Genomic DNA, 22410 nt, shown 5'->3' on the forward strand with positions numbered 1-22410 from the left:
TCAGCAGCAGCACAGCAGCAGCTCAGCAGCAGCTCAGCAGCAGCACAGCAGCAGCACAGCAGCACAGCAGCGCAGCTCAGCAGCAGCTCAGCTCAGCAGCAGCTCAGCAGCAGGCAGCAGCAGCACAGCAGCAGCTCAGCAGCAGCTCAGCAGCAGCTCAGCAGCAGGCAGCAGCAGCTCAGCAGCAGCACAGCTCAGCAGCAGCTCAGCAGCAGCACAGCTCAGCAGCAGCACAGCAGCAGCACAGCTCAGCAGCAGCACAGCTCAGCACAGCTCAGCAGCAGCACAGCTCAGCAGCATGCTCAGCAGCAGCTCAGCTCAGCAGCAGCTCAGCAGCAGCACAGCAGCAGCACAGCAGCAGCACAGCAGCACAGCAGCAGCTCAGCAGCAGCACAGCAGCTCAGCAGCAGCTCAGCAGCAGCACAGCAGCACAGCAGCAGCTCAGCAGCAGCTCAGCAGCAGCTCAGCAGCAGCTCAGCAGCAGCTCAGCAGCACAGCAGCAGCTCAGCAGCAGCTCAGCAGCAGCACAGCAGCAGCACAGCAGCAGCAGGCAGCAGCACAGCAGCAGCAGGCAGCAGCACAGCAGCAGCACAGCTCAGCAGCAGCTCAGCAGCAGCACAGCAGCAGGCAGCAGCAGGCAGCAGCACAGCAGCAGCACAGCTCAGCAGCAGCACAGCAGCAGCTCAGCAGCAGCTCAGCAGCACAGCTCAGCAGCAGCTCAGCAGCAGCTCAGCAGCAGCTCAGCAGCAGCTCAGCAGCAGCTCCAGCAGCAGCAGGCAGCAGCACAGCAGCAGCTCAGCAGCAGCCCAGCACAGCTCAGCAGCAGCTCAGCACAGCAGCAGCACAGCACAGCTCAGCAGCAGCTCAGCAGCACAGCAGCAGCTCAGAAGCAGCACAGCTCAGCACAGCACAGCTCAGCACAGCAGCAGCTCAGCAGCAGCTCAGCAGCAGCACAGCTCAGCAGCAGCACAGCTCAGCAGCAGCACAGCTCAGCAGCAGGCAGCAGCTCAGCAGCAGGCAGCAGCTCAGCAGCAGCTCAACAGCAGCACAGCTCAGCAGCAGCTCAGCAGCAGCTCAGCAGCAGCTCAGCAGCAGCTCAGCAGCAGCTCAGCAGCAGCTCAGCAGCAGCTCAGCAGCAGCTCAGCTCAGCACAGCACAGCTCAGCACAGCAGCAGCTCAGCAGCTCAGCACAGCTCAGCAGCAGCTCAGCAGCTCGGCACAGCTCAGCAGCAGCTCAGCAGCAGAGGCTGAGTCACCGCAGCCAGCAGGAAGGGCTCTGCTGACTCAGCCTCCCCAGGCAGCCCAGCTGAGCTCAGCCCAGGGCTGCAGGACACCCCAGGCCACTTGGCTGAGGCTGGAGGGCAGAGGGCAGCCCCAGGCAGGGGCTGCAGCTGCTGAGCAGCAGGACTCACTTGCCCATGGAGAGCAGGTTGATGGCGATGGCCGAGCCGATTGACCTCCTGCATGTCGGAGCCGATGATGGCCAACTCCACCATCAGCCAGAGCAGGATCCTGGGCACCTGGGGCAGGGAACAGCCACAGCTGCTCAGCAGGGGCCCAGCAGCCCCTGCAGCTGCCCCAGCTCAGCCTGGGGGGCGTGGGGATGGCCCCCCCCAGCCGTGGCTGTGGTGTGGAAGGCGGGCAGGGAATCGCAGGGGGTGGGCAGGGACCCTCTGAGGGCATCGACCCCCCAGGGGCATCCTGCCCAGCCCCCTGCCAGGGGCAGAGCCAGCTCCAGCTCCAGAGCAGCTTGCTCAGAGTCCCACAGAGCCTGAGCTTGGCTGTCCCCAGGGGGTGGAGGCTCCAGCACAGCCCTGGGCAGCCTGTGCCAGGCTCTCCCTCTGCAGAGCTGCTCCTGATGCCCAACCTAAGCCCAGCCTGCCCCAGTGCCCAACCACTGCCCCTGGGGCTGTGCCCCACAGCCCCTCCCTGAGCAGTCCCTCCCCAGCTCTCTTGGAGCCCCTGCAGACATTGAACTGCAGCTCTAAGGCCTCCCTGAGGCACTTCCACAAGCCAAGGGCCCTGCCCTCCATGCCCTGAGCTGGGAAAGGCCCCAGGGGATGTCTCACACGGGCAGGGCAATGACAAAGCCTCAGGTGCTGGATGAGAGACATCAAACTGGGCACAGCCTGGACTTCCCCAGGGCCCTGCCCCAAGGCAAAGCCTCCCTCAGCTGCAGCTGAGCAGGACCTGGAGCCCCTCCTGGCACAGGGACCTGGGGCAAGGGCTGGGAGGGACAGGGTGAGGGAGGATGGACTGGGGCTGGGAGAGGAGAGGTTGAGAGTGGAGAGGAGGAAGGAAGGCTGGGGAGAGCCTGGCACAGGCTGCCCAGGGAGGCTTGTGGCTGCCTCCTGCCTGGAGGTGTTCCAGGCCAGGCAGGATGGGGAGGGGATGGGGAGGAGAGGGGATGGGGAGGAGAGGGGATGGGGAGGAGAGGGGATGGGGGAGGAGAGGGGATGGGGAGGAGAGGGGATGGGGAGGAGAGGGGATGGGGAGGAGAGGGGATGGGGAGGAGAGGGGATGGGGAGGAGAGGGGATGGGGAGGAGAGGGGATGGGGAGGAGAGGGGATGGGGAGGAGAGGGGATGGGGAGGAGAGGGGATGGGGAGGAGAGGGGATGGGGAGGAGAGGGGATGGGGAGGAGAGGGGATGGGGAGGAGAGGGGGATGGGGAGGAGAGGGGATGGGGAGGAGAGGGGATGGGGAGGAGAGGGGATGGGGAGGAGAGGGGATGGGGAGGAGAGGGGATGGGGAGGAGAGGGGATGGGGAGGAGAGGGGATGGGGAGGAGAGGGGATGGGGAGGAGAGGGGATGGGGAGGAGAGGGGATGGGGAGGAGAGGGGATGGGGAGAGAGGGGATGGGGAGGAGAGGGGATGGGGAGGAGAGGGGATGGGGAGGAGAGGGGATGGGGGAGGAGAGGGGATGGGGAGGAGAGGGGATGGGGGAGGAGAGGGGATGGGGAGGAGAGGGGATGGGGAGGAGAGGGGATGGGGAGGAGAGGGGATGGGGAGGAGAGGGGATGGGGAGGAGAGGGGATGGGGAGGAGAGGGGATGGGGAGGAGAGGGGATGGGGAGGAGAGGGGATGGGGAGGAGAGGGGATGGGGGAGGAGAGGGGATGGGGAGGAGAGGGGATGGGGAGGAGAGGGGATGGGGAGGAGAGGGGATGGGGAGGAGAGGGGATGGGGAGGAGAGGGGATGGGGAGGGGATAGACCAGGTTGGAAGAGACCTTTGGGATCACCAAGTCCAACCTCTCCCCCAGCACCATCTGAGCAACTCAGCCATGGCTCCAAGGGGCCTCAGCCAGGCTCCTCCTGAACACCTCCAGGGCTGGGGACTCCACCACCCCCCTGGGCAGCACATCCCCAGGGCCAATCTCTCTCTCTGGGAAGAATTCCCTCCTCACCTCCAGCCTCAACCTCCCCTGGCACAGCTTGAGACTGTGTCCTCTTGTTCTGGAGCCCAGCCCATGGCAGGGGCTTGGAGCTGGCTGAGCCTGAGCTGCCTCCCAGCCTGAGCCCTGAGCTCCTTCCCAGCCTGAGCCCTGAGCTCCTTCCCAGCCTGAGCCCTGAGCTCCCTCCCAGCCTGAGCCCTGAGCTCCCTCCCAGCCTGAGCCCTGAGCTCCCTCCCAGCCTGAGCCCTGAGCCCCTCCCAGCCTGAGCCCTGAGCTCCCTCCCAGCCTGAGCCCTGAGCTCCTTCCCAGCCTGAGCCCTGAGCCCCCTCCCAGCCTGAGCCCTGAGCTCCCTCCCAGCCTGAGCCCTGAGCCCCCTCCCAGCCTGAGCCCTGAGCCCCTTCCCAGCCTGAGCCCTGAGCCCCCTCCCAGCCTGAGCCCTGAGCTCCCCTCCCAGCCTGAGCCTGAGCCCCCTCCCAGCCTGAGCCTGAGCCCCTTCCCAGCCTGAGCCCTGAGCCCCTTCCCAGCCTGAGCCCTGAGCTCCCTCCCAGCCTGAGCCCTGAGCTCCCTCCCAGCCTGAGCCCTGAGCCCCCTCCCAGCCTGAGCCCTGAGCTCCCTCCCAGCCTGAGCCCTGAGCCCCCTTCCCAGCCTGAGCCCTGAGCTCCCTGCCAGCCTGAGCCCTGAGCTCCCTCCCAGCCTGAGCCCTGAGCTCCCTCCCAGCCTGAGCCCTGAGCCCCTTCCCAGCCTGAGCCCTGAGCTCCCTGCCAGCCTGAGCCCTGAGCTCCCTCCCAGCCTGAGCCCTTCCATGACCAAACCTCTCCTCAAGCAGCAGCCCCCCTGAGCTCCCTCCCAGGCAGCCCTTGGCACTGCCTGGGCAGCAGGGGCCCCTGGCAAGGGGGGACTCCTCAGCCAGCCCTGCCCAGGGCCCTGCCCCAGTGCCACCTACCTTGTGGTACTGCCTGTGGCAGACCTCAGCCAGGTGCAGCCCCTGTCACCACCCCCAGCCTGGCCGCCAGCCGCTGCAAGCAGCAGCCCGATGATGGTCGCCAGCATCAGCACCCAGAGCAGCTGTGGAGGGGACAGGGGGCAGGGAGGTGATGGTCCCAGGGCCACAGGGAGCTCTGCACCCTGCCCAGCCCCTCCCCACCCCCAGGCCACCTCTGCTGGAGGCTAAGGCTCCAGAAGCAGAGCCCAGGAGCCGCGGCCGGAGGGTTCCCAGGGGCTGCCTGCTGGCGCAGCGGCGATGCCCCCGGGGGGGCTGCCCAGCCCCAGCCCCAGCCCTGGGGTCCTGCCCTCACCTTGAAGCCTGCCACAGCCCCTGACTGCAGGTCAGGACTCGATGTTGCCAGGGTCCAGGTAGGCAATGCTCATCAGGAAGCCAGGCCCCGTGAAGGCCCAGAGCTTGCGGAAGCTGAAGCAGGATTGCTGCGGGGGGAGAGCAGGGCGCAGGCTGCAGCGGGGCTGCAAGGGACCTCTGGGGAGCACCCAGGACAGGGCACCCAGGGCAGGGCACCCAGGGACACACCCAGAGGAGGCTTCCCAGCCTCCCTGGGCAGCCTGCTGCAGCCTCACACCGAAGGATTCCTCCTCCTGCCCGGAGGCAGCTTCCTGCAGGGCCAGGTTTGTGCCCAGCACCTCTGGTCCTGTCCCTGGGGACCACTGAGAAGAGTCTGGCCCCATCCCCCTGACACCCAGCCCGGATGAGATCCTCCCCCTCAGCCCTCCTCCTCCTCCTCCTCTCCTGGCTGCCCACCCCCAGCTCCTCGTGGGAGCTGCTCCAGAGCCCTCAGCACCTTCAGGGGGCCCTGGGCTGGGCTCCCTCCAGCAGCTCTTTGTCCTCCTTCTGCTGGGGAGCCCAGACCTGGGCCCAGTGCTGCAGCTGAGGCCTCCCCAGGGCACAGCAGGCAGCAGCAGATCCTCCCTCTCCTGATGCCCCCCAGGCTGCCCCTGCCCCCCCTTGGCCACCAGGTCTCCCTGCAGGCTCAGGGCAGCCTGGTGCCCAGCAGCACTCCCAGCTCCTGCTGCCCATCCCCACAGACCTCCCTCCAGGGCTTGGCCTTCACCTCCTCACTGCCCCAGCAGATGAGGTCAGACCTGGGTCCTGCCTCCCACCCCAAACCCTTCAGCAACCTCTGGCCCTCATCTAAAGGCTTTAGGGTCAAGAGGCAGCCAAGGAGAGGCCCTAGGGTGGGAGATGACCTCCCCAGGGCCTGCAGGGGCAGCTGCTGCCCTGGGATGCTTCACCCAAAGCCTAAGAGAGGAGCTGGGGACAAAGGCAGAGGCCAGCTCCAGCTCCTCTCCTTGATAAGGGAACAAAGGACCAAGGTCTCCTCCTCCCCTGGGGCTACAGACCAGGCCCAGACCTTGCTGCTGGAGCTGCTCAGCAAACCCTGAGCCATGAATCATTAACTGCACAGCAAGCACAGAGCCTGCACCACCCTGCCGGGCTGGGGAGACCCCAGCCCCCTCCCTGGAGGTGTCCAAGGCCAGGCTGGATGAGGCCCTGAGCAGCCTGGGCTGCTGGGAGGGGTCCCTGCCCGTGGCTGAGCTCTGAGCTCCCTCCCAGCCCCATCCTGGGGTTCTCCCCCAGACCTCCCTCCAGCAGTCCCCTGCCCACCCCCCACGCCAGGGGAGGTGGGGGGGCCCAGCAGCCAGGGGGCAGGGGGCTGAGCCCCCCAGGGCTCAGGGGGCTGGGGGGAGGTTCCTCACTCACTGTTTCATCCTCGGGGATGGGAACCTTGCTGTCGAAGTAGGTGGTGAAAGGCTCCTCGGAGCCCTCGGGTGGCTGCAGGGGGTTCCTGCTGCTGGATATGGTGCTGACCACCTCCCCCTGCTCCCCAGGGGCAGCATCTGTGGGGGGGAGAGGGGCACAGAGTCACAGGAGGCTTGGAAGGGACCTCTGGAGAGCATCCAGTCCAGAGCTGGGCACCCAGGAACACATCCCGGGGGGGGGTGGGGGGGGCTTGGAAGCCTCCAGAGAAGCAGAAGAGGAAGGAGGGAAAACCACTGGAGGCAGAGGAGAACTTGGCAGGGGCCTGGCAAGAGCCAGAGGCAGAGCGAAAGGCAGCCAGGCAGCGCTAATTAAGGTCATTAAGAGCCAAGGAAGTGCAAGTCCCTGAGCCCCCTCCCCAGCCCTCCCCTGTCCCACAGCCCCGAGGAGGCAGCTGCCCGGGGGCTGAGCCCCCCAAGCGCCCCTGGGGCAGCCCCCAGAGCCCTGCCCCGGAGCCTGAGCTCCCCAAGCGCCCCTGGGGGCAGCCCCAGAGCCCTGCCCCAGAGCCTGAGCTCCCCAAGCACCCCTGGGGCAGCCCCGGAGCCCTGCCCCGGAGCCTGAGCCCCCCCAAGCGCCCCTGGGGCAGCCCTGGAGCCCTGCCCCGGAGCCTGAGCCCCCCAAGCGCCCCTGGGGCAGCCCCAGACAGCCCTGCCCTGGAGCCTGAGCCCCCCAAGCGCCCCTGGGGGCAGCCCCAGAGCCCTGCCCCGGAGCCTGAGCCCCCCCTAAGCGCCCCCTGGGGCAGCCCCGGAGCCCTGTCCCGGAGCCCTGTCCCGGAGCCCTGTCCCGGAGCCCTGTCCCGGAGCCTCGGCTCCCCGCAGCCCTGCCCCGGGGGCTGAGCTCTGCCCTGCTGCGGGATCCCGGCCCCGCTCCGGGGCACGGAGGGCAGGGGGCAGCCGGGGGCAGCCAGGGGGCAGCCAGGGGGCAGCCAGGGGGCAGCCAGGACGCCCCCCGCAGCCTCCCCCCTGCTCCTCGGCCGGCAGCAGGGGCGGCCCCCGGGGGCTCTCCAGGAGAGCTGCGGAGCTCAACCCCCCCCGGGAAGGGCTGCAGGGCTGCTCCAGCCGGCGGCAGACCTCTTGCCCTGGCTTCAAACCTGCCCCTGCCCCCCCCGGGGCTACTGCCTGCCCCCCCTGCCCCCGACCCTGCCTGCCTGCCCCCCGGGGCTGCTGCCAGCCCCCTGCCCCCCAACCCTGCCTGCCTGCCCCCCTGCCCCCCCCGGGCTGCTGCCAGCCCCCTGCCCCCCCAACCCTGCCTGCCCCCCCAGGCTGCTGCCTGCCCCCCGTCCCCCGACCCCTGCCTGCCCCCCTGCCCCCCGGGCTGCTGCCTGCCCCCCTGCCCCCGACCCCCGGGGCTGCTGCCTGCCCCCCAGGCTGCTGCCAGCACCCCCTGCCCCCCCAACCCCCGGCTGCTTTCTGCCCCCCGACCCCCAGGCTGCTGCCAGCCCCCCTGCCCCCCGATCCCCCGGCTGTCCCCCCTGGGCTGCTACCTGCCCCCCGTTCCTCCCCGACTCTGACTGCCCCCCCGACCCCCGGCTGCTTCCTGCCCCCCGGGCTGCTGCAAGCCCCCTGTCCCCCGACCCTGCCCTGCCCCCCCTGCCCCCCCCGGGCTGCTGCCTGCTCCCGAGCCCCCCGGGCTGCTTCCTGTCCCACTCCTGCCGCCAGCCCCCCTGCCCCCCGGCTTTCCCCTGCTCCCGACCCCTGGCTGTTGCCGACCCCGCTGTGCCCCCGGCTGTGCCCCCGGCTGTGCCCCCGGCTGCCCCCTAACCCCTGCCCCCCCGGCTGCCGGCTGCCCCCCGGCTGCCCCCTAACCCCTGCCCCCCGGCTGCTCCCTAACCCCTGCCCCCCGGCTGCTCCCTAACCCCCTGCCCCCCCGGCTGCCCCCTAACCCCTGCCCCCCGCCCCCCAGCGCCGCTCACTCCGGTCCCGCCGCGGCATGCCGAGGAGCGGCAGAGTCGGCAGCGCTCCGCCTGGCCTAGAGGAGGAGAAGCCGACCCCGGGCGGCTCTTTTACCCAGCTGCTGATTGCATCATCAGAGCAAACTCCTCCTCCTCCTCCTCCTCCTCCTCCTCCTCCTCCTCCCCTGCCCCCCCCCGGCACCCCGGCACCCGCCTGCCCCGCAGCACAGGGCAGGAGACCTCGGGCTGCACAGGATGGGCTGGTTCCTCCCGATGGACAGGGCTGGGGAGCAGCTCCAGGGGCTGGAAGGGCTGGGGAAGGAGCTGCAGGGGCTGCAGGGCTGGGGAAGGAGCTGCAAGGGCTGGGGAAGGAGCTCCAGGGGCTGGAAGGGCTGGGGAAGGAGCTGCAGGGGCTGGAAGGGCTGGGGAAGGAGCTCCAGGGGCTGCAGGGCTGGGGAAGGAGCTGCAGGGGCTGGAAGGGCTGGGGAAGGAGCTCCAGGGGCTGTAAGGGCTGGGGAAGGAGCTCCAGGGGCTGGAAGGGCTGGGGAAGGAGCTGCAGGGGCTGCAGGGCTGGGGAAGGAGCTCCAGGGGCTGTAAGGGCTGGGGAAGGAGCTGCAGGGCTGGGGAAGGAGCTGCAGGGGCTGGAAGGGCTGGGAAGGAGCTGCAGGGGCTGGAAGGGCTGGGGAAGGAGCTGCAGGGGCTGGAAGGGCTGGGGAAGGAGCTGCAGGGGCTGCAGGGCTGGGGAAGGAGCTCCAGGGGCTGCAGGGCTGGGGAGCAGCTCCAGGGGCTAAGGAGCTGCAAGGCTGAGGAGGAGCTCCAGGGGCTTTGAGGCTGAAGAAGAGCAGCTGCAGGGGCTGCAGGGCTGAGCAGCTGCAGGGGCTGCAGGGCCGAGGGGCAGCAGCTGCAGGGGCTGCAGGGCTCAGGAGCTGCAGGGCCCGAGGGGCAGCAGCTGCAGGGGGCTGCAGGAGCTGTGAAGGCTGAGCAGCTGCAGGGGCTGCATGGGCCCAGGAGCTGCAGGGCTGAAGAGCAGCTGCAGGGGCTGCAGGGCCCAGGGGCAGCAGCTGCAGGGGCTGCAGGGCTCAGGAGCTGCAGGGCTGAGGGGCAGCAGCTGCAGGGGCTGCAGGGCTCAGGGGCTGCAGGGCCCAGGGGGGAGCAGCTGCAGGGGCTGCAGGGCTCAGGAGCTGCAGGGCTGAAGAGCAGCTGCAGGGGCTGCAGGGCCCAGGGGCAGCAGCTGCAGGGCCCAGGGGCAGCAGCTGCAGGGGCTGCAGGGCTCAGGGGCTGCAGGGCCCAGGGGCAGCAGCTGCAGGGCCCAGGGCAGCTGCAGGGGCTGCAAATCTCCTGCCCAGAGGCCTGGGGGTCGCTGCCCCCCCGGGGGGGCTCCAGCAGCCAATGAGCAGAGCAGGTCCCAGGGCGCCTGGGGGAGGCCTGGGAGGGTCAGGGCCGGGGGAGCCTTACCGTAGGCTGCCTTCTGCTCCGTGCCTGAGCTGCCCATGGTGGAAGCTCTGCAGGGTCCTGGAGCCTGGGTCAGACTGGAGACTTTGGCTGCAGGGCAGAGGGAAAAGAGACTCTCAGGCAGGGCAAGAGAAGCAGCCAAGAGGCTGCTGGAGCTCCTGCAGGGGGCTGGGCTGGGCTGGGTCCCTTCCAGCCTAAAGCATTCTGTGAGCTGCAGCCCTGGAGAGCTTTGGATGCTCAGGAGCTCTAGGAGTGGGGTGCAGGAGATGCTAGGCCAGGGCTGGACTCTCTCATCTGCAGCTCTGCTCCAACCAGGCCATCCTCTGGCAAAGGCTGCAAGGCCAAGGAGGAGCTGCAGGGGCTGCAGGGCTGGGGAGCTGCAGGAGCTGTGAAGGCTGAGCAGCTGCAGAGGCTGCAGGGCCCAGGAGCAGCAGCTGCAGGGGCTGCAGGGCCAAGAGGGAGCAGCTGCAGGGGCTGCAGGGCCCAGGGGCAGCAGCTGCAGGGGCTTGCAGGGCCAAGAGGGAGCAGCTGCAGGGGCTGCAGGGCCCAGGGGCAGCAGCTGCAGGGGCTGCAGGGCCAAAGAGGGAGCAGCTGCAGGGGTCTGCAGGGCCCAGGGGCAGCAGCTGCAGGGGCTGCAGGGCCCAGGGGCAGCAGCTGCAGGGGCTGCAGGGCCAAGAGGGGAGCAGCTGGCAGGGGCTGCAGGGCCCAGGGGCAGCAGCTGCAGGGGGCTGCAGGGCCAAGAGGGAGCAGCTGCAGGGGCTGCAGGGCCCAGGGGCAGGCAGCTGGCAGGGGGCTGCAGGGCCCAGGGGCAGCAGCTGCAGGGGCTGCAGGGCCAAGAGGGAGCAGCTGCAGGGGCTGCAGGGCCAAGAGGAGCAGCTGCAGGGGCTGCAGGGCCCAGGGGCAGCAGTCTGCAGGGGCTGCAGGCCCAGGGGCAGCAGCTGCAGGGGCTGCAGGGCCAAGAGGGAGCAGCTGCAGGGGCTGCAGGGGCCCAGGGGCAGCAGCTGCAGGGGCTGCAGGGCCAAGAGGGGAGCAGCTGCAGGGGCTGCCAGGGCCGAGGAGGAGCAGCTGCAGGGGCTGCAGGGCCCAGGGGCAGCAGCTGCAGGGGCTGCAGGGCCAAGAGGGAGCAGCTGCAGGGGCTGCAGGGCCAAGAGGGAGCAGCTGCAGGGGGCCTGCAGGGCCCAGGGGCAGCAGCTGCAGGGGGGCTGCAGGGCCCAGGGGCAGCAGCTGCAGGGGCTGCAGGGCCAAGAGGGAGCAGCTGCAGGGGCTGCAGGGCCCAGGGGGCAGCAGCTGCAGGGGCTGCAGGGCCAAGAGGGAGCAGCTGCAGGGGCTGCAGGGCCCGAGGAGGAGCAGCTGCAGGGGCTGCAGGGCCCAGGGGCAGCAGCTGCAGGGGCTGCAGGGCCCAGGGGCAGCAGCTGCAAGCCCTGGAGCTCCTCAGCCTTCACAGCTCCTGCAGCTCCTGCCCAGCCCTGCAGCTCCTGCAGCTCCCCAGCCCTGCCTGAGCTCTGCAGCTCCCTGTGGAAGGCTCTGCCTGGGAGCTGCAGCTGCCAGAGCAGGAGGCAGGAACTGCCCTGAAACTCCACCAAGGAACCAGGAGAGGACAAACCCCAGCCCAAGCCTCCCCTTCCAGGCACCACTCTGGCAGCCACAGCTCACCCTGCAGAGGGCAGCTGGAGCCTCCCTCAAGGCCATCCCAGAGTGGCTTTAAATCCAGCCCAGGGGGGAAGGAACCAGGACCTGGGCTGGAGCAGCAGTGCTGTGGGCAGCAGCAGCAGGGCAGGGATGCTGCCCCCGGGCTGGGCACTGGGGGGGGCACAGCTGGCAGCCTGGGGGCAGCCTTGGGCTCCTCAGGGCCAGGAGGACTTTGAGGGCTGCAGCAGGGCCAGGGAAGGGCAAAGGGAGCTGGGGAAGGGGCTGGGGGAGAGGGCTGGGGGGAGGAAGGAGCAGCTGAGGGAGCTGGGGGGGTTTGAGGCTGGAGGAGAGGAGGCTGAGGGGAGACCTCCTGGCTCCCTGCAAGTGCCTGAGAGGAGCCTGGAGCCGGGGGGGGGTTGGGCTCTGGGGCCAGGAGGAGAGGAGAAGGCCTCAGGCTGCCCCAGGGCAGGCTCAGGATGGCCTTGAGGATCAATTTCTGCCCCTGCAGAGTGGTCAGGGCCTGGTCCAGGCTGCCCAGGGAGGTGGTGGTGGAGTCCCCAGGCCTGGAGCTGATCTAAAGCCTTGGAGCTGTGGTGCTGAGCCCTGGGGTCAGCCTCAGCCTTGGCAGAGGCTGCTTGGACTGGATGATCTGAGAGGTCTTCCCCAGCCCCAGTGATTCCCTGCTGCTGCTCCCTGGGCTCTCCAAGGCCAACCCCCCCCAAGGCCAGGTCCAAGTTCAGCAGGACACAGGGCTGGGATCTGAAAGCCTTCATCTCCCTCCAGGCCTCTCCTGTGCCAGCAGGAGGTGCCCTGGGGCCGGGAGGAGAGGAGGGAGGCACAGCAGCATCTGCAAGGAGCTGAGCCCAGCCCAGGCAGGCAAAGGTTGGGTCCTGCCTCCACCACCAGCTCCAGGCTGTGCTGAAGCCACATTGTGCCCAAACAGTCTCACATCATCAGTCAGGGCTGGAAGGGACCCCCAGGATCATCCAGCCCCAACCCCCCCTGCCATGGGCAGGGACACCCCACACCAGATCAGCCTGGCCAGAGCCTCAGCCAGCCTGGGCTTAAACACCTCCAGGGACAGGGCCCCAACCACCTCCCTGCACAACCCAGTCCAGGGCTTCACCACTCTCATGGGGCAGAACTTCCTCCTCCCCTCCAGCCTCAATCTCCCCACCTCCAGCTTCAGTCCATTCCCCCCAGTCCTATCACTGCCTGAGATCCTGAGCAGTCCCTCCCCAGCCTTCCTGCAGCCCCCTGCAGAGCCTGGAAGGCCACAATGAGGTCACCTGGGAGCCTTCTCTGCTCCAGACTGAACAGCCCCAACTCCTTCAGTCTGTCCTCACAGCAGAGCAGCTCCAGCCCTCTGCTCCTCCTCCTGGCCCTGCTCTGGACACCTTCCAGCCCCTCCACATCCCTCTTGTCCTAGGGGCTCCAGAGCTGGAGGCAGGACTCCAGGTGGGGTCTGCCCAGAGCTGAGCAGAGGGGGAGAATCACCTCCCTTGCCCTGCTGGCCACACTTCTGCTGCTGCAGCCCAGGCTCTGCTTGGCTTTCTGGGCTGCAAGTGCAGACTGAGAGCTCCTGCTGAGCTTCTCCTCGCCCAGCACCCCCAAGGCTCTCTCCTCAGGGCTGCTTTCCAGCCTGCATTTGTGCCTGGGATTGCCTCGACCCAGCTGCAGGACCCTGCCCTTGGTCTTGTTGAAACTCCTGAGGTTGGCTTGTGCCCAGCTCTGCAGCCTGCCCAGCTCCCTCTGGATGGATCCCTTCCCTCCAGCCTGCCCAAGCTCCCTCTGGATGGATCCCTTCCCTCCAGCCTGCCCAGCTCCCTCTGGCTGGATCCCTTCCCTCCAGCCTGCCCAGCTCCCTCTGGATGGATCCCTTCCCTCCATCCTGCCCAGCTCCCTCTGGCTGGATCCCTTCCCTCCAGCCTGCCCAGCTCCCTCTGGCTGGATCCCTTCCCTCCAGCCTGCCCAGCTCCCTCTGGATGGATCCCTTCCCTCCAGCTGTCTGCTGCACCTCACAGCTTGGGGTCAGCAGCAAACCTGCTGAGGCTGCACTCAACCCCCCCCTCCCCCAGCTGCCGGGGAGAGAGGACTTGATCGAGACCGGGTGCACACATGCCCAGCGCCGCCACAGCGGGAGAGGAGCCGCCGGGTGTGAGCCCTGTGAGCCCCCAGGGAAGACTAAAGCGCTCTTCGTGCCTATACTACACCGAGCCCGGGACCCCTCCGAGTCCCGCTGCTCCTTTAAGCTCAGCAAAGGAGACTCCGCCGCCTAACGCAGCCGCATTCTGCCCCCGAGGCTGTTTGCATCAGCCCCGAGAACCGCCGCAGCTGGCCGACCCCGGAGCCTTCGCTGCTGCCGTCTCCTCCGAGCCGCCTGCCGGCAACCGTCAGCCCGCCCTGCCGTGCGAGCCGACTCCCGAGGGCCGACCCCACGGACCGACCCTGACCAGGACTGACCCCACGGACTGACCCCACGGACCGACCCCGACCAGGACTGACCCCACGGACCGACCCCGACCAGGACCGACCCCACGGACCGACCCCACGGACCGACCCCGACCAGGACCGACCCCGACCAGGACCGACCCCGACCAGGACCGACCCTAAGGACCAACCCCACGGACCGACCCTGACCAGGACCGACCCCACGGACCGACCCCCGACCAGGACCGACCCTGACCAGGACCGACCCCACGGACCGACCCCGACCAGGACCGACCCCGACCAGGACCGACCCCACGGACCGATCCCGACCAGGACTGACCCCAAGGACCGACCCCGACCAGGACCGACCCCGACCAGGACCGACCCCATGGACTGACCCCGACCAGGACCGACCCCAAGGACCGACCCCGACCAGGACCGACCCCACGGACCGACCCCGACCAGGACTGACCCCAAGGACCGACCCCGACCAGGACTGACCCCGACCAGGACCGACCCCGACCAGGACTGACCCCACGGACCGACCCCGACCAGGACTGACCCCAAGGACCGACCCCGACCAGGACTGACCCCGACCAGGACCGACCCCGACCAGGACCGACCCCCGACCAGGACTGACCCCAAGGACCGACCCCCGACCAGGACCGACCCCGACCAGGACCGACCCCATGGACTGACCCGACCAGGACCGACCCCAAGGACCGACCCCGACCAGGACTGACCCCACGGACCGACCCCCGACCAGGACCGACCCCGACCAGGACTGACCCCACGGACCGACCCCGACCAGGACCGACCCCACGGACCGACCCCGACCAGGACCGACCCCGACCAGGGACCGACCCCACGGACCGACCCCGACCAGGACCGACCCCATGGACTGACCCCGACCAGGACCGACCCCGACCAGGACCGACCCCACGGACCGACCCCGACCAGGACCGACCCCACGGACCGACACCGACCCCACGGACCGACCCCGACCAGGGACCGACCCCGACCAGGACCGACCCCGACCAGGACCGACCCCACGGACCGACCCCGACCAGGACCGACCCGACCAGGACCGACCCCACGGACCGACCCCGACCAGGACCGACCCCACGGACCGACCCCGACCAGGACCGACCCCACGGACCGACCCCAACCAGGACCGACCCCGACCAGGACCGACCCCCACAGACCGACCCCAACCAGGACCGACCCCAACCAGGACCGACCCCACAGACCGACCCCAACCAGGACCGACCCCAACCAGGACCGACCCCACGGACCGACCCCAACCAGGACCGACCCCACAGACCGACCCCAACCAGCCGACCAGACCGACCCCAACCAGGACCGACCCACGGACACCAGGACCGACCCCACGGACCGACCCCGACCAGGACCGACCCCACGGACCGACCCTGACCAGGACTGACCCCAAGGACCGACCGACCGACCCCCACGGACTGACCCGACCAGGACCGACCCCGACCAGGACCGACCCCGACCAGGACCGACCCCACGGACCGACCCCACGGACCGACCCCGACCAGGACCGACCCCGACCAGGACCGACCCCGACCAGGACCGACCCCACGGACCGACCCCGACCAGGACCGACCCCGACCAGGACCGACCCCTGTTGTCTGGAGGGAATCGACCGAGTCCTGAAGGGAGCCTGCTCCCGCTCTGAGCCCAGGCTCCACTATTCCCTCTCCACGGCTGCGGAGAGAGGAGGACAGTAACCCAACGCCGCCGTCCCAGCTCGACTAGGAAGCAGCCCAGCGGCAGCAGCCTGCCGGAGCTGCACCTTGCCGCAAACAGCAGCAAACAACAGCTGCAGAGCATCTCCCGCCTGCTTTCCCCCCACCAGCACTCAGTTCAAAGCCTCCGCGCCCAGCAGAGTCAGCGCTGACGCACAGAGATAACACTGCCGGGAGCCGCCCGCGGCGCGCCGTCTAGTGGCCAAGCGGCGGAACTGCACCCCCCCGCGTATGAATACAGCAATGGTCTGTAGGCAGCTGGAGGAGAGGAGGAGGGGGGGAGAGGAAGAAGAGAGGAGAGGGGGAGAGGAAGAAGAGAGGAGAGGGGGAGAGGAAGAAGAGAGGAGAGGGGGAGAGGAAGAAGAGAGGAGAGGGGGAGAGGAAGAAGAGAGGAGAGGGGGAGAGGAAGAAGAGAGGAGAGGGGGAGAGGAAGAAGAGAGGAGAGGGGGAGAGAAGAGAGAGAGAGGAGGGAGAGGAAGAAGAGAGGAGAGGGGGGAGAGGAAGAAGAGAGGAGAGGGGGAGAGGAAGAAGAGAGGAGAGGGGGAGAGGAAGAAGAGAGGAGAGGGGGAGAGGAAGAAGAGAGGAGAGAGGGGGAGAGGAAGAAGAGAGGAGAGGGGGAGAGGAAGAAGAGAGGAGAGGGGGAGGAGAGGGGGAGGAGAAGAATAGACCAGGTTGGAAGAGACCTTCAAGATCATGGTGTCCAACCTATCATCCAACACCACCCAATCAACTAACCCATGGCACCAAGCACCCCATCAAGTCTCCTCCTGGACACCTCCAGTGACTGTGACTCCACCACCTCCCCGGGCAGCCCATTCCAATGGGCAATCACTCTCTCTGTGTTAAAACTTCCTCCTAACCTCCAGCCTGAACTTCCCCTGGTGCAGCCTGAGACTGTGTCCTCTTGTTCTGGTGCTGGGTGGCCTGGGAGAAGAGACCAACCTCTGCCTGGCTACAACCTCCCTTCAGGTAGTTGTAGACAGCAATAAGGTCACCCCTGAGTCTCCTCTTCTCCAGGCTAAGCAACCCCAGCTCCCTCAGCCTCTCCTCACAGGGCTGTGTTCCAGACCCCTCCCCAGCTTTGTTGCCCTTCTCTGGACACCTTCCAGCAGCTCAACCTCCTTCCTAACCTGAGGAGCCCAGAACTGGACACAGGACTCGAGGTGTGGCCTAACCAGTGCAGTGTCCAGGGGCAGAATGACCTCCCTGCTCCTGCTGGCCACACTCTTCCTGCTGCAGGCCAGGATGCCATTGGCCCTCCTGGCTGCCTGGGCACACTGCAGGCTCATGTTCATCCTACCATCAAACCAGCACCCCCAGGTCCCTCTCTGCCTGGCTGCTCTCAGCCACTCTGACCCCAGCCTGCAGCACTGCATGGGGTTGCTGTGGCCAATGTGCACAGCCTAGGCACTTGGATGTGTTCAATCTCCTGCCCTTGGCCTCTGCCCCTCTGCCCAGCCTGGGCCAGGTCCCTCTGCAGAGCCTCTCTGCCCTCCAGCAGATCAACTCCTGCCCCCAGCTTGGTGTCATCAGCAAATTTACTGCTGGCTCCCCTGGGCTCTCCCCAGCCCTCCCCTGGCCCTCTGCAGCTGGGAGCCCAGAGCTGGCCCCAGGCCTCCTCCAGCTGTGGCCTGCCTGGGGCAGAGCAGAGGGGCAGCAGCACCTCCCCCTTCCTGCTGCCCTCCAGGCTGCCCCTGGCCTTGTGCCCAGGGCCTGCTGCCTATGGTGAGTGCCCCCCAGGGCTCTTCCTAAGCACCCCCCCAAGGTGCTGACAACAGCTCCAGGGCAGCTCCCTCCCCTCTCTGGGCAGGGGGAGCAGTGCTGAGCCCAGCAGCAGCCCCCAGGGAGGACTCAGCCCGGGGCTAAGGGCCAAGAGGGAGCAGATCCCCCTGGGAGTGCTGCCTGTGGGGCCAGCCCCAGCTACCTATCTGCTTGCAGAGCAGCCCTGGCCTGGGTGGGGGCCAGCTGGGGTCCCCTATCAGCACCAGCAGCTGCCAAGCCCCTGGGGCTCACCCTCCAAAGCTTCCCCCCGTGCCAGGCTGGCAGTGCCACCCCAGAGCCCTCTGCCAGCCAGGAGGAGCTGGGGGCTCCCCACGGGCAGCAAAGTGTCTCTGGGGGTCCTGGGGGGCAGCAGGGCAGGGGAGGTGCTGCTCCCCCCTCTGCTCTGCCCCAGGGAGGCCACAGCTGGAGGAGGCCTGGGGCCAGCTCTGGGCTCCCAGCTGCAGAGGGCCAGGGGGGGGGCTGGGGAGAGCCCGGGGGGGGGATGGGGAGAGCCCGGGGGGGGGGATGGGGAGAGCCCAGGGGGGAGCTGGGGAGAGCCCGGGGGGGGGATGGGGAGAGCCCAGGGGGGGAGCTGGGGAGAGCCCGGGGGGGGAATGGGGGAGAGCCCGGGGGGGGGGGATGGGGGAGAGCCCGGGGGGGGGGATGGGAGAGCCCGGGGGGGGGGGATGGGGAGAGCCCGGGGGGGGGATGGGGAGAGCCCGGGGGGGGAGCTGGGGAGAGCCCGGGGGGGGGAGCTGGGGAGAGCCCGGGGGGGGGATGGGGAGAGCCCGGGGGGGAGGATGGGGAGAGCCCGGGGGGGGATGGGAGAGCCCGGGGGGGGGGATGGGGAGAGCCTAGGGGGCGCTGCTGAGCCCTGCTGGCTGCTCCCTGCCTGCTCCTGGCTGATCCTCAGCCTCCCTCCAGCCCAGGCAGCTCCAGGCCTCCTCCAGCCTGGCCCTGAACACCTCCAGGGAGCCTCCCAGAGCCTCCCCTCGCGGCCTGGGGATCAAAACTGCTCCCCAGGGCCCAAAGGCAGCACCTGGGGCTGGGGCTCCCTCGCCTGCCCCCCCCCCCAGCTGCCCCTGGCTCCTCCCTCTGCCCACTGCCCAGCCTGTGCCCACCCCAGCTGCCTCCTCCAAGGGCTGCTCCAGCCCCTGGCACCTGGCAGGCTGAGGCTGTGCCAGGCTCAGGCTGCCCTCTGCCAAGCTTGGCCCAGGAGCCAACTGCTCTGTGCCCTTCCTGCCTCAGCACAGCACCCAGCACGGGGGGGGGGGCTGGAAGGGACCCCTGGAGAGCACCCAGGGCAAGCCCCCTGCCAGGGCAGGGCACCCAGGGCAGGGCACCCAGGGCAGGGCACCCAGGGTGGGCACCCAGAGCAAGCCCCCTGCCAGGGCAGGGCACCCAGGGTGGGCACCCAGGGCAAGCCCCCTGCCAGGCAGGGCACCCAGGGTGGGCACCCAGGGCAGGGCACCCAGGGCAGGGCACCCAGGGTGGGCACCCAGGCAGGGCACCCAGAGCAAGCCCCCTGCCAGGGCAGGGCACCCAGGGCAGGGCACCCAGGGCCACAGCCAGGGGGGTTGGAAGCTCTCCCCGGGGGGGAAGCCTCACAGCCTGCCCCAGGCTCTGCCACCCTCACCCCCAAGGCTTCTCCTCCTGCCCTGCTGCAGGCTCCTGGGCTCCACCCTGTGCCCCCTGCCCCTGGGCAACCGCTGGGCAGAGCCTGGCTCCTCCTCCCCCCCCCCTGCAGAGCCTCCTGAACCCTCCCCCAGCTCCCCCCCCCCCCGGGGCTGCTCTGCCCCAGGCTGCACAGCACCCCCCAGGAGCCAGCCAGGAGGTGCCAGGGCCAGGCTGTGCCAGAGCCAGAGCCAGAGCCAGGCAGAGCCAGAGCCAGAGCCAGGCAGTGCCAGAGCCAGGCTGTGCCAGAGCCAGGCTGTGCCAGAGCCAGAGCCAGGCTGTGCCAGGGCCAGAGCCAGGCTGTGCCAGAGCCAGGCTGTGCCAGAGCCAGGAGCCAGGCAGAGCCAGAGGCCAGAGCCAGGCAGTGCCAGGGCCAGGCTGTGCCAGAGCCAGAGCCAGGCTGTGCCAGAGCCAGGCTGTGCCAGAGCCAGAGCCAGGCTGTGCCAGGGCCAGGCTGTGCCAGAGCCAGAGCCAGGCTGTGCCAGAGCCAGGCAGTGCCAGAGCCAGAGCCATGCTGTGCCAGGGCCAGGCTGTGCCAGAGCCAGGCTGTGCCAGAGCCAGAGCCAGGCTGTGCCAGAGCCAGGCTGTGCCAGGGCCAGGCTGTGCCAGGGCCAGGCTGTGTCAGGGGCCAGAGCCAGGCTGTGCCAGAGCCAGGCAGAGCCAGAGCCAGGCTGTGCCAGGGCCAGGCTGTGCCAGAGCCAGAGCCAGGCTGTGCCAGAGCCAGGCTGTGCCAGAGCCAGAGCCAGGCAGTGCCAGAGCCAGAGCCAGGCTGTGCCAGGGCCAGGCAGAGCCAGAGCCAGGCTGTGCCAGGGCCAGGCAGTGCCAGAGCCAGGCTGTGCCAGGGCCAGAGCCAGGCAGTGCCAGAGCCAGAGCCAGGCAGTGCCAGAGCCAGGCTGTGCCAGGGCCAGAGCCAGGCTGTGCCAGAGCCAGGCTGTGCCAGAGCCAGGCTGTGCCAGAGCCAGAGCCAGGCAGTGCCAGAGCCAGAGCCAGGCAGTGCCAGAGCCAGGCTGTGCCAGGGCCAGAGCCAGGCTGTGCCAGAGCCAGGCTGTGCCAGAGCCAGGCAGTGCCAGAGCCAGGCTGTGCCAGGGCCAGAGCCAGGCAGTGCCAGAGCCAGAGCCAGGCAGTGCCAGAGCCAGGCTGTGCCAGGGCCAGAGCCAGGCAGTGCCAGAGCCAGGCTGTGCCAGAGCCAGGCTGTGCCAGAGCCAGAGCCAGGCAGAGCCAGAGCCAGGCTGTGCCAGAGCCAGAGCCAGGCTGTGCCAGAGCCAGGCTGTGCCAGGGCCAGAGCCAGGCTGTGCCAGGGCCAGGCTGTGCCAGGGCCAGAGCCAGGCTGTGCCAGGGCCAGAGCCAGGCTGTGCCAGAGCCAGGCAGTGCCAGGGCCAGGCTGTGCCAGGGCCAGAGCCAGGCTGTGCCAGAGCCAGGCAGTGCCAGGGCCAGGCTGTGCCAGGGCCAGAGCCAGGCTGTGCCAGAGCCAGGCAGTGCCGAGCCAGGCTGTGCCAGGGCCAGAGCCAGGCTGTGCCAGAGCCAGGCAGTGCCAGGGCCAGGCTGTGCCAGGGCCAGAGCCAGGCTGTGCCAGGGCCAGGTCCACCGCTGCCAGGATCTGTCCCTCGGAGCCCCCCCCACGCCCGGGGCCACCCCAAGGTCACTCACAGCCACAGCCCAGGCCGGGGGGGGGTCCCTGAGCCCCGGCGGCTCCGTGGCACCCCCGGCAAAAGCGACCCAGGGATCCCCCAGGGATCAACCCAGGGATCAACCCGGGGGGGTCCAACCCCACACAACCGACGGAGACCCCCCAGGGTCCCCCCCCCCGCCACTCCCCACGGGAGGATCCCCCCCCGAGCACCGCTGGGATCCCTCGGGATCGCTCCGGGGCCGGGGGTGCCCCCAGCACATCCAGGGGAACCCCCCCCGGCACGACCCCTGCCCCAGCCCCCCCCGGGCTCACGAGGGGGTCCCACCGACACCCCCCGGAGAACACCGACACCCCCCGGGGATCACCGACACCCCCCGGGCTCACCGACAACCCTCGGATCACCGACACCCCCCGGAGAACACCGACACCCCCCACCCCCCGGGGATCACCGACTACCCCCGGGCTCACCGACACCCTCGGGATCACCCGCCCACCCGACACCCGGGGTTCACCGACACCTCCCGGGATCACCGACACCCCCGGGCTCACCGACACCCTCGGGATCACCGACACCCCCCGGAGAACACCGACACCCCCCGGGGCTCACCGACATCCCCCGGGGATCACCGACACCCCCCGGGGATCACCGACACCCCCACTCACCGCCTCGGCCGTCCCCGGCCGGTCCCGCAGCCGCCGCCGCCTCCTCATGCCCCGGCCCCGGCCCCGGCCCCGGCCCCGGCCCCGTTCCGCGCCGCCGCCTGCGTGTCCGGGCGCCGTGACGCGGGCTCGGCGCGACCGGAGGCAGGGGGCGGGGCCGGGGGCACGGGGCGGGGCCAGAGCCACCGGGGGCGGGGCCACGGCGCGGAGCCTGAGTCAGAGAGGGGCGGGGCCGGGGGCACGGGGCGGGGCCGGAGCCACCGGGGGGCGGGGCCACGGCGCGGAGCCTGAGTAAGAGAGGGGCGGGGCCGGGGCCACGGGGCGGAGCCGGATCACTGGGGAGGCGGGGGCCGCGGGGCGGGGCCGGAGCCACCGGGGGGCGGGGCCTGGGCGCTGCGCGGGGCGCTGAGCCCCGGGGCAGGCTCCGCAGCGGGGAGCGCGGGGTCGGTGCGGGGGGAGCCGAGCCCCGGTGTAAGGCCCCGGCCACGGCGGAGCCGCACACGGAGCCGCCCCGGTACGGAGGGCTGGGCCCCGGGGCAGGCCCCGGTGCGAAGCAGAGGCTCCTGGCGAGGGCGCGGGAAGCGCCGCGGGGAGCTCACAGCCCCCGGGATGCTCACAGCCCCCGGGGCAGCCCCGCGGGGGACCCAGCACGGGAGGGTCCCAGGGCAGGGGACACCAAGCCCCGGAGCAGGGCAGAGGACACAGAGGGGACAGGGACCAGCCCTGGGCAGGGCACAGAGACCAGCGGCAGCCTGGCACGGAGCAGGGCAGGGATGGTGCCCCTGGGCTGGGCACTGGGGGGGGGGCACAGCTGGCAGCCTGGGGGCAGCCTTGGGCTCCTCAGGGCCAGGAGGACTGTGAGGGCTGCAGCAGGGCCAGGGAAGGGCAAAGGGAGCTGGGGGGGGAGGAGCAGCTGAAGGAGCTGGGGGGGTTGAGGCTGGAGGAGAGGAGGCTGAGGGGAGACCTCCTGGCTCCCTGCAAGTGCCTGAGAGGAGCCTGGAGCCAGGGGGGGTTGGGCTCTGGGGCCAGGAGGAGAGGAGAAGGCCTCAGGCTGCCCCAGGGGGGGCTCAGGTTGGCCTTGAGGATCAATTTCTGCCCTGCAGAGCCTGCCCAGGGAGGTGCTGGTGGAGCCTCCATCCCTGAGCCCCCTTCCAGAGCGCTGTGGTGCTGAGGGCCAGGGGCTGGGGGTGCCCTGGGGCAGTGCTGACTCAGGGTTGGGCTCTGTGCCCCTCAGAGCCCTCCCCCAGCCCCTGGCTCCCTTGGCAGGGGGAAGCTGCCCAGCCCCTGGGGGCAGGGTGAGGACCCTGCCTGTGCCCTGCCCAGCAGCTGGCATTTGCCTGCCCTGGGAGGTG

At 69.8% G+C, this 22410-nt stretch overlaps 1 protein-coding gene across 1 annotated transcript; it reads right to left on the reverse strand.

The window, feature by feature from the left end:
• Window positions 1-4444: 4444 nt before the first annotated feature.
• Window positions 4445-21163, reverse strand: LOC137461466 (natural resistance-associated macrophage protein 2-like). Its single transcript, XM_068171194.1, has 5 exons — window positions 21062-21163; window positions 9506-9592; window positions 6103-6239; window positions 4688-4814; window positions 4445-4457 (listed from the first exon to the last, which is right to left on the reverse strand). Exons 2-4 carry the CDS (start codon window positions 9540-9542, stop codon window positions 4719-4721), a joined length of 270 nt encoding a protein of 89 aa, XP_068027295.1. The 5' UTR covers window positions 9543-9592; window positions 21062-21163; the 3' UTR covers window positions 4445-4457; window positions 4688-4718.
• Window positions 21164-22410: the final 1247 nt, after the last annotated feature.

This window comes from Melanerpes formicivorus, unplaced genomic scaffold, assembly GCF_026170545.1.
Source record: "Melanerpes formicivorus ecotype bairdi unplaced genomic scaffold, bMelFor1.0.p_v2 SCAF_2301, whole genome shotgun sequence".
NCBI classification, from domain to species: domain Eukaryota; kingdom Metazoa; phylum Chordata; class Aves; order Piciformes; family Picidae; genus Melanerpes; species Melanerpes formicivorus.

What these genes read in the sequence shown, in the direction of transcription:
- LOC137461466 (XM_068171194.1), bottom strand. Translation starts at nt 9,542, where the DNA reads ATGGGCAGCTCAGGCACGGAGCAGAAGGCAGCCTACG. An exon ending in GGAGCAGAAGGCAGCCTACG is followed by an intron (nt 6,240 to 9,505) that starts GTAAGGCTCCCC and finishes TCCCCCCCACAG; the next exon opens with ATGCTGCCCCTGGGGAGCAG. An exon ending in CCATCCCCGAGGATGAAACA is followed by an intron (nt 4,815 to 6,102) that starts GTGAGTGAGGAA and finishes CTCCCCCCGCAG; the next exon opens with CAATCCTGCTTCAGCTTCCG.